Source organism: Lontra canadensis, unplaced genomic scaffold (genome assembly GCF_010015895.1).
Source record: "Lontra canadensis isolate GAN:19392208 unplaced genomic scaffold, GSC_riverotter_1.0 scaffold217, whole genome shotgun sequence".
NCBI lineage: Eukaryota > Metazoa > Chordata > Mammalia > Carnivora > Mustelidae > Lontra > Lontra canadensis.
This window is the reverse complement of record NW_022631211.1, coordinates 562749-573707: the sequence shown is the minus strand read 5'-3', so window position 1 is coordinate 573707 and position 10959 is coordinate 562749. Positions and strand designations below refer to the sequence as shown.

Genomic DNA, 10959 nt, shown 5'->3' with positions numbered 1-10959 from the left:
CGTACCTATTCTCTAAGTGAAGGAAACATCAATCTCCCCCAGGCCCCGCCCCCTCGGCAGGCCCCGCCCACGTCCCCCCTAGGGCCCTCCTCTTCACCAGGCCTCGCTCCGGCTGTCCTGGGTTCCTCCCGCCACCAGGGGGAGGGGGCGCTAAGGGGGAGGGGTGTGGAGCTTCTTGCCGAAGTAGGCGACACTCTAGAGAGCAGCGGCTACTGCTCTGTGGCCAGGGGCGGCGGCGCTCTAGCCGGCGAGTGTACGAGGCGGGTTCTCAGTGGTGCGGCCGGCGGGAGGCTATGGCGGCCGTACGGGGCCTGCGAGTGTCGGTGAAGGCAGAGGCCCCGGCGGGGCCGGCTCTAGGGCTCCCGTCGCCTGAAGCGGACTCTGGTTTGGAGCGTGGCGAGCCGGAGCCCATGGAAGTGGAGGAGGGCGAGCTGGAGATTGTGCCGGTGCGGCGCTCGCTGAAAGAACTGATCCCGGTACGGGCGGGGGGCGGGGGCGAGGAGGAGGTCGCCGAGCTACTTCCCCGCTGCGGAGCCGGCCCGCCGGAAAGGGAGACGGCGGGCGCCTGGGCCGGGGGAAGTCAGGGGAATGGGAAAGAGGGGAGTGAGCGCTCAGGGCGCGGAGGCGCAAGGCTTGAGGAGAGACGGGGGGCGGGAGAAGGGACGCCGGGGCGCCCGGAAATGGGTGTTGAGGGGGCTGAAGAAGATGGGAGAGACTAAGGGGTATTTGAGGACACTCCCTTCACTGCTTCTTTGAGCCAGGCTGTGCAGGGGTGTGAGCGAGGAGGGGCTGGAGTTGTCTGGGGGCTTGAGATAAAGGCGGGGCCCGGGGCGGGAACGGGAGGAACTGTCGGGTGACGCCTGCCTCAGGGTCTCCGTTGGAGCTGATGTTTGTTAAAATATAACACTCGCGGTTTTTCTTAGAGGGTTGGTCTTGTCAGCAGCCGAAACTCGGTGTTTCTTTTGTGACTTGGGAGTCATCTTGTCCCCATTCCACCTGATCTGTAGCACCTACACCGTGGCCCCAGCATGTGACCCTTAGTGAGACCAAAACATAAGCAAACCAGCAATAGTCCTTGGTCCGTCTTTCATCACATGGGGAGGGGCGGGGAGAGGTGTTTTGCTTTTGGTCTTATGGTCCTATGTCCTGTTCTTAGGGCCGGTCTCAGGCCTGCATGGCTTTTATGTACTTAGTTTCTCGTCTAACATGAACTACTTTTAAAACCACATGTCACCAAGTCTGGGTTTTAAACTGAAGTTGTGGGAAAAGGCGAAGAAGATAGGATCACTAAAGATAGCAAATGATGACTCTGGTAACAACAAATAACATAGTGGCATTTTACCATTTACTACATTATGTTGTTTAAATTTCACTGCAGCTGTGAAGTAGATATTATTCCTTTAGTGCAATATGGAGTTATTGCATCCCCCACTAGGTGCCAGACATAATCCTAGGCACCTGATCAAGGTCAAGATCAAATTGCCCCGGGAGTTTGTTTTAGTAAGAGGACACAAATACAGAATTTCTGTGGTAATTTGCTGTGAAGAAGGTAAAACAAGTTAATGGGACAGAGAGTGCGGAAAACAGGGTAAGTGTGCAGAGCCAGAAACCAAATGGGATAGAATGATCAGGGAAGTCCTCTGATAGTGACATTTAAGCTGAAGCCTGAGTGACAAAAAGGAGCCAACCATGTGCAGGTTTGGAAGAAAGTATTTCCAGCAGGAACAACAGTAGGTGCAAAGAATCCGAGATGGGAACAAAATTGTTTTGTTGGAGAAGTGTAAAGTTCTGTAGAGCAAATAGGAGAGCAGTTAAGGAGGTCAGGAAGGTAGGCAGATACCATGGAGGAAACCCAAGCCCAGAGAGGCCAAAGGAATTGTACAGTGGCAAGTAATTAGTGAATCTCAGAGCTGTGACTTCAGTCTTTGGCTTCCAAATCCCATCCTCTTCATTGCACTGTGCTATGTTTTCCCAGGAGGTCTAGATGAGTCTGGACTTTCTGTATTTTGGTAAAGACTTGTGCTCCACCTGGTGGCCTTACATGATGGATTTGTTTTGTGTGTGGCTGGGGAGATGAGTGAGTGTGCCTTACTTAACTTGGACATTTTTCATGAAAGCCTGTATTTTCATTTACATAAATACCTTCAGCAAATGGACTTAGTTAAGGTTTGGGACAGGGTCTGATCTAGATAAGACTACTTCTTAGAGTGGTTGATTGTGCATTACCTGGTGTTACAGAGACAGGCTTCCTCATGAATAAAGGGTTGCCAGGGTGAGGAAGGATTGCTGAAAGGAATGACTATCCAAAAGGAATCTGTTACAGGGCTGACTTTTATCACGAGTTTTTCTTCAGTTCCTGTTAGCATTTATCACTCTTCCCCTCGTGTTAGGACACAAGCAGAAGGTATGAAAACAAGGCTGGCAGCTTCATCACCGGAATTGATGTCACCTCCAAGGTAAGACAGACCATAAATTATTTATTCATTTTGATAAGCTGGTGAACTTAATGAACTTGGTCCGTAGGATTTGTGAAACAGCAGTTATTCTTTACCTCCTTTTTTCTTTTGTTGCTTCATTAAGGCCTTTTTTAATTTAAATTTTGTATTACACAATAATATCTTCATGCATCCTAAAAACATATAGGCAGCATTTGTGTTCTTACATTTATGAAAAGATAAAATCCCTGTACCTAGTTGCCTGTGCTTAGCCATATTTAAGAAAAAGTTCTTCACTGGGGATGCTTTTTTTATGTTACATCAGCTCTTTAAAAATGTGTTTTTAAATACTGTTTTTAATGTTATTTCCACTTTAAATGAGACAGAACATGAAAAGTATCTGGCATATAGTAGGCTGATAGTAAATGTCTTTATTCTTTACTGATTGCAGGCTTAGAAAAATAGGATGTCCTGATTGTGTGGCTGTCTAAACTTTGAAAGCCAAGTCAGCTGAATTACTCTCAGTACCTGGGAGAGTATTGCCTTTTTTCTAGTGACTGCTATTACTAGGTTACCAGCTTTCCCGTAACTCTTTACAGAGCCTAACCTATTGTTTTCCTTATTATAAACAGGATACATTTGTTGCTTTAATTGGTGGTATCCAACTTAAACATTCATTCTGATTTTAATGTGTGCAATTAAGTTTAGAACAGAATTTTGAATTATAATTGAGTAATGTTTAGCTATATTGGGTGCATAAAAACAAAAATAAATATGTCATGCTTACCTTTTTGTATTTTATCTGGGTTTCATTCTCAGATTGCTTAAAAGCCAAAAGAAAGAACTAGTCATCTTTTAGACAGGCAAGGAAATAGAATAAAGTGAAGATATTTTCTTACTGTAATTGAAAAAGTAGATTGTTCTGTTTACTTTTGTACAGTTAGCCATTGTGTGAAACATGTATGAGGGAAAGGGTAGTAGCTCCAGAACTGGGACTTAAGTTGTTACTAAGGAAAGCTAGATTTGTTGTTTGCACTGGGAAGACTTCAGTGAAGAAAATTAGCATAACTGTTGGGAAATAACAAAGTGTTGCTGCTTTACCAATCCCCACAAGCTTTCTTGTAGTCAGACCTTCAATTAGTGTGGCAAAGTCAGTGTACAATTAGTGAAGAGTTCCTAAGAGCTATCAGAAACCCATAGTTGGACCTGGACTGATTTTAGCTCTTGGAGAAAAACTTATGAAGCTGATTATTTTTTCAGGGAAGTATCTGTGCTTCTTGTCACTTAAAGATGAAAACCGGCAATTCCATGGACACAAGCCTGGAATAGAGGAGAGAGTTTTTTTGCTTCAAATTTATTTTTAAACAGGGAAAACGCTTTAGGAAGTGGACTGCTCAGGCAGACATAATGTGATAGATGTGATTACCATGCACACAGATGATGTGAAATGGGGGTGGTGGTGGGGCTTCTAAAAATAGTACTGAGATCAGAAGATCTGCACCCCCACCACCAGCCAGAGTATCTCCAGCAAACCTTTTTACTTTTTTGTATCTCAGTTTCTACACCTGGAAGATTGGAGTGAGATTGTTTAGTTGTAATTTGTTTGCATGATTGCTAATAATCAGTAAAATGTCAGAGAACCAAAACATTCATTACTCATTGAATCATGAAGATTATTACAAATTATAGCAGTATTAGTATATGCTCTGCCAGTCATTGACTGAATATCCATTTCTCTGCAAAAATTATTAAAGGCACAGTGTTGGTTATTTCTTCTGATTTACTTTAGGATTGTCACTGAAGCATTGTGTTGCATTTATGATTTAACTTTCCTCCTCCATGTGTCACTTCTTTGGCCTTTTCTGTACCTTCTAGGAAGCAATTGAAAAGAAAGAACAGCGAGCCAAGCGCTTCCATTTTCGATCAGAAGTAAATCTTGCCCAAAGAAATGTAGCCTTGGACCGAGACATGATGAAGAAAGGTACAATGTGTTGGGGGTATTTTTCTGCATTTTCCCAGAGAATGGGTTTTCCCTGCCATGGCCTTGTGCTTCTGGCCTTCCAAACACTCTGAAGAAAAGGGACTTGCCAAACCTCCATTTCTGAGTGATGTGTTTAAAGTTGAGCTGCTGGGGCATCTGGGTGGCTCAGTCCGTTAAGCATTTGCCTTCAGCTCAGGTCATAATCCCAGAGTCCAGGATTAAGCCCCACATCAGGCTCCCTGCTCAGCAGGGAATCTGCTTCTCTCCTCTGCCCCTCACCCCACTCTCATGTTCTCTTTCTCTCTCAAATAAATAAATAAAATCTTAAAAAAAGAAAAAAATGAAGTTGAGCTACTGCTAGCTGTGTCTTAGATGCTGTAGCTGGAAGAGAGATCATCTTTTCAGAAAGTCCAGAGATGGTTACCCGGTTAGTGGCAGAGCTGAGATTAGAACCTGTACTTCTACAGAATCTTACTCATTTTCTGCTTTTATACTGGAAGTGTCCACTTTTCTTTGCCTGTAAAAGTGTGGGACGTCTGGGTGGCACAGTCGGTTAAATATCCGACTCTTGGTTTTGGCTTAGGTCATGTTCTCATTTGGTCAGGAGATCGAGCCTCATGTTGGGCTCTACGCTCAGTACAGTCTGCTTAAGTCTTTCTCCTCCTTCTGCCCCTTCCCCCCCACATGCTTGTTCATGCACACTCACTCTCTCTCAAATAAATAAATGAATCTTTTAAAAAAATGTAATGGAAGTGTATCACACTGATGGTTTTTTTTTAAGGGGAGTCAGAGGAATACTGGGATTTTAGGGGAAAGCCATTAACATTTGTGTGATCCAGATTCGTAATTTTATTTTTGTGTTTTAGTAAGGTAAATATTTTGCTTTCTAGAGCTCACCCTGAGGTATATATAGTAATCTGCCCTAGTCTTCAAAAGCAATTTATAAAAAAGGAAAAATTAATACTTTTTCAATTCACACCCATATTATTCCACTCTAATATAAATGCATCAATACAAATGGTCTCCTTCTCTAGTATTTGCAAATTTGGGTATTTGAAGGGCTTAATAGGCATCCCTCTAAATGCATGTTAAAGGTCTCTGCTTTGATGTGTGAGTTTCTCTTGTTGGGAACTTGCTGTCTTACCAGGCACTATGTTAATTAGCACATTACACATTTGTTTCTTAATCATTTCTCACAACAACTCTATGAGGAATATATTTTTATCCCTATTCTACAAAGAAAGAAAGAGGCTCAAAGAAATTTAATAAATGCCCAGGGTTACACAGCTAGTACAAGTAGAGTCAGGATTTGAACCCCGGTTTTCTGACTCTAAAGCCTTGCCCTTAATTACTTTGCTCTTTTGCCTTATAGTATGTATATGATACCATAAACCCAAACCTCCTCAGTCCATCCCACTGGATAGAGTAGTTTGGATACACACTCAGCTCTGGATGCTGCTTTACTCTTTTTCTGCATCATGAGTTCAGGTTGGAAATAGGACCTTGGTTCCTGTGCAGGCTGGGTTTCCAGGCATCTGCTTGAGTGGATTTCTGTTTTAGGAAAACAGAACAGCTATGCAGCTTGGCATTCATGTCTGTACAATCTGGGCTCAGGTAGACCTCTGAGGCCTCTTACAACTCTGCCTTTAAACACCATAGTTTTACCACAGCTATTTACTTCTAGTCCTTTGAACATTTCTTGTGATATCCTTTTTTTTTAAGATTTTATTTATTTGTCAGAAAGAGAAAGCGAGCAAGTGTGCACACAATTCAGGGGGGAGCTGCAGGCAGAGGGAGAAGCAGCTCCCCACTGAGCAAGGAGCCCCATGTGGGACTCGCTTTCGGGACCTTGGAATCATGACCTGAGCCAAAAGCAGATCCTTAACTAACTGAGCCACCCAGGTGTCCCATCTTGTGACATCTTGCTCTGATCTTCTTCATGCCTTTCAGTCGGGTGATTAGCCGGCTCTTCCTCTCATCCCATGCTTTATCCTGTTTGGCTGTCACTTCCTCCATAAAGCATCCCTAATCACCCACTCAAATTTCTCTCCTACTTCTGTTGGAACTCTTTAGCATGCTAAGCCCTCCTGGAATTCAGTCTCAGTTTCTTTGTGAATGTGGGCAGGTTATTGAACCTTTTTAGGTCTCAGTCTCCTTGTTTATAAAGTGAAAATGATACCTACCTGAAAGAGATCACTTTCAGAGTTAAGTTTTAATTAAAAAAAAAAAAAAAAAGTTTTTTTTTTTCCTTTTTTTTTTTTTTTTTGTTTTTTTGTTTTTTTTTTTTTGGAAGAGCAAACCTGATTTCGTGGTTCTAAAGATACTTCTAAAAAGCAATAGTTCAACCTCAATGTTGGCTAGAGCAAGTTGCTCATTACAACATGATTCTCATGTAGGAGGGAGCACCACCTAGGATAGCATTGCTGAACTCTGGAGAACTCTGGTGCTTATCCATATCAGTTTAAATTAGAATGGGGGGGGTTGTAAAGGTTCCAGAGATAGTTCTTTCTTTTGTGTCTCCCCTAGTAATTCTACTGTATAGTCAGGATTGAGAGCCTTTACTCTTATGGTTAAGAGCCTGGGTTCTGAAGCCTAACCTGTCACTTTCTAGTTCTTTGACCTCGGGCAAGTTATTTAGCCTCTAAACTTGAATTTCCTTATCTGGAAAGGCAGATTAACAGTAATTTTTATATGGTTATTGAGAGGCTTTACTAAAATGTTACAGTTCTTAGGATGACATATATAGTAAGTGCCCAATAAATGTTGTAATTATCTAATGTTCTCCATCTCAGGCAATCATCTAAGTGGCCTAGCCTCTTGGGAGAATGGGGACGTTGGAATAAGTATCTTGACTCCTGTAGCTGCACCAGGTGTCAAGTTATTTTTCCTCCTCTTTTTCCCCCCCCTTTCTTCTTCTTCTTACTCCTCTTCATTCCAATAATAATAAAAGATACCACTTGATAAATGCTTATTATGTGCTGGTCACTCTGCTATGTGGTTAACTTATCCTTTGACGAATGCTGTGAGAGAACAGTATTCATCATTTGTTTTACTGATGAGGAAACTAAGGTGCTGAGTTTGAGAAGCTCACTCAGATCCTACAGCTAGGTAAGTAGCAAGACTGGAATTTGAAGGCTGGTCTGACGGAGGCCTGTGTTCTGTGACCTTTCTGCCAGCATTCAGGGACATAATTTGGGATATATTGCACGAGACCATTCTGCATCAAGAGTTCTTGCTATTCTTGAGTGATTCGGTGTCAAGCAGCTTTAGTCTCCTTATCCCCAAGATCAAAGCTCTCATGTTTGGAAGGGACTTAGAGGTTATCTAGACCAACCTCCTACCCAGTGCTGCAGGCCTTTTGGCAAGGTTCTCAGTGCTCTTTTGGCCTTTGCCTGAACATATCCTAGTGGTGGCGCAAGAACTATTTATGAAGTGGTCAGTCTTATATTTGGATAAGTCCTTGTATTGAGCAGAAATTGCTTTCTAATAATTTCTGTTAGTTACTTTGTGACTCTTAGAACAACATTAAGTCCTTTCCTTATTCACACAGTAAGCCTTCTGGTGAGAGAATTGGTAGGCTGTGCCCTAAACTCTCTTTATGTGACATGACTTTCTGGTCTCCTTCCTCTAGACTCTTTCCAGTCTCAAAATGCCCTACATAAGGGGAGGTGTAGATTCCAGACATGGTTGGATTCTGGGGAGTGTGGCAGGACTGTTACTGTAGTCTCTATCCTACCTATTTCATAGTGTTGTATTAATCTTCTAGTGCACCTGAGCACCCAGGGCTTTTCCCCAGGGATCAAGAGTCTTCCCATCTTGTACTTGAAACATTTTTTAAGAATTACCTTTTTATTTATCCTTACCAATTTACATCTTGTTGATTTCAAGACTGTTTCAGCCTATTGTGTTGATTTTATCATAACTACCTTTAAACATTTTAGCTATACCTAATCTACACTTTGGTATACATGGCTTCTGCATCTGCATCTGTTGGTAAGTCTTAAACAAGATAATCCTGATGTTAGTTGTTTAGATTTTTATGTTTATTACATTCATTCTCTTACATTAGTCATTAGTAATTTACTATTTATCTTCCATGTTTGTTCTTTGGCAGGTTGTGCTCCCCTAAACTCTGCTGCCTTTTCTTTTTTGGGGATCACCTCTCATAGTTTGAGCTGTTATACTTAGTGTATTCCAAAGTTTTTGATCATTTTATTTTTATTTTTTTTAGGATTTTATTTATTTATTTCAGAGAGCGAGAGAGAGGGAGAGTCAGGCTCCGCAGGGAGCCCAACACACAGGGCTCTATTCTAGTACCCCGGGGTCATGACCTGAGCCGAAGGCAGATGCTTAACTGACTGTGAGCCACTCAGGTGCCCGAAGTTTTTAATCAAAGGCCTTGGAATTGACTACTTTTTCTCTGGATTTTCAGAAATCTGCTTTCCTAAAAACCTGAGTTTTGTGTCCTGCTATCTGTCATTCTTTGTCTTCTTTCCTGCTAGGAAGTCAAAAGATGATTCCCTCACCACCTTGCTTTTAAGTTAGTACTCAGTAAATGTCCAGTCCTCATTCCCCAGTTCATGTTTTCAGTGCCACATCAGCAATTAGCCCTTTCTCATTGGTTGGACATAAATCTAGGTGCCTTTTTTGTTGTTTTATTTTAGGCAGTGACACCAGCAAGGTGAAGAAGTATTGAGCATCCTTTTTTTGGCAGTCTTCCATCAAATCTTGAACTTAACAAAGTTTCCATCTCCAATGGATCTTGCTGCTGTCATTGTCAGTCAGTTTGGTTCTCTTTTGAGAATGAACCTTTTTTATCCTCCAGCTGACTGAGAGTAGTTTTTGTCTGGCTTTTGCATCCCTTTTTTATATCTTTACCTGCTTCTTTTGACCAAGATTGTCCATTGCCCATTTCTAGATTTTTATGTCATTCTCTCTTCTTCAAAATATAAACATCTGAGCCTAGAAGCTTTGTTCCTTCTACTCTTTTCCTTTTGTTTGTAAACTATTTTTTCATTATAGGGTTTTTAAAAAATGTTTTAATGTTTTGATAGAACAGTGCTGTGATATTCTTGATACTTATTTTTGTCAATTTTTGTCATTTTTTTTTGTTTGGTCTTTATTTTCTTTGCTTATCTCATTTATGACTAAATCCTTGTTATCAGATCAGCAAGTCTCCTACAAGATATTTTCTCCCAGGTTTGTCATTGCCCGTTCCCATATAGCTCTGAGGATCACTCAGTCTGTTCCCACTGCTGGGCCACTGCTCTCCCTGTTATTTGTTACCTTTTTCAGAACTGTGACTTTACATCCCATGGGATTTTTTCTTCCAAAGTCCTGATTTAGCTAGAAGAACTAAGAAGGCTCCTGTCCAATGTAGACAGCCATCTCAGTTGTATTTGGGCTCTGTTCACCATTGAACTGCTGGTCACTAATAATGACTTGCCAGGGCTCACAAGTCTTGATGGTATCTCTGTCTTCATGAATCTGGCTGGCAGGAAAACGCTCACCTGATTTAGTCTGACCATACTTGTATGGTTTCTAATTAAACCTATCTTTCACTCTTCAAAATGACAAGTATTTAAACATTTTTTTATCTGAATGTGTTCACGTACTTTTAAGTAAATATGTAAATACTTTTAAGTTCATTAGTTTTGCTTTTGTTTTGAGTTTTTTTCAAAGATTTATTTATTTATTTATTGAGAGAAAGAAAGAACACGTGCAAGCAGGGAAGGAGCAGAGGGAGAGGAGAGAGAGAATTCCAAGCAGACTCCCTGCTGAGCATGGAACCTGACATGGGGGCTGGACCCCATGACACATGAGGTCATGACCTGAGCTGAAATCAGTAGTTGGGGATGCTTAACCATCTCAGCTACCCATGTGCCCCTAGGTTCATTTGTTTTTGATAGGTATATGAAAACGTACTTGAGAGTAATGAACATTGAATTCTTAACAAAATTACTTCAGAGAAGGGAGGGAGAGAAGGGATGTGGAGGAGTTACACAGGCCCATTTTGTATGTAATGTTTTATTTGCCTCAAGTCTTTTGAAGAAATTAATCGTAAAGTTAGGTGGTGGATACGCAGGTATTTTAAAAAATGAACTGAAGTATTTAGTAAAAAAAATAAAAATAACACAATCCTGGTAAGGCTGAGGTTCTTTTTTTGGAGGATCTGACCTTTATTTATTTATTTTTTTTCATTATGATACTTGTACTCTTTTTTTTTTTTTTTAAGATTTTATTTATTTATTTGACAGAGAGTGAGATCACAAGCGGGCAGAGAGGCAGGCAGAGAGAGAGGGGGAAGCAGGCTCCCCGCTGAGCAGAAAGCCCGACGCGGGGCTCGATCCCAGGACCCTGAGATCATGACCCAAGCCGAAGGCAGAGGCTTAACCCACTGAGCCACCCAGGCGCCCCGATACTTGTACTCTTTAATCCTTATCACCTATTTCACTCATCCCTCCACCCCATCCGCTCTGGTAACCATTAAGTGTCTGTTTCTCGGTTTGTCTGTCTCTTCTTGTTTCTTAAATTCCACATATG

The 10959-nt window shown here is 41.8% G+C and overlaps 1 protein-coding gene across 2 annotated transcripts in view; it reads left to right on the top strand.

Annotated features, from left to right (window-relative positions):
- The first annotated feature begins 264 nt into the window (after positions 1–264).
- Positions 265–10959, top strand: part of NCBP3 (nuclear cap binding subunit 3) — a 28180-nt gene continuing 17485 nt past the window's right edge. For both annotated transcript variants that reach the window (XM_032849008.1, XM_032849009.1), the window contains exons 1-3: positions 265–476; positions 2391–2456; positions 4311–4416. In XM_032849008.1, the coding sequence (XP_032704899.1) occupies positions 294–476; positions 2391–2456; positions 4311–4416 (355 nt within the window). In that variant the 5' untranslated portion in view covers positions 265–293. The remainder of the gene's footprint in view (positions 477–2390; positions 2457–4310; positions 4417–10959) is intronic.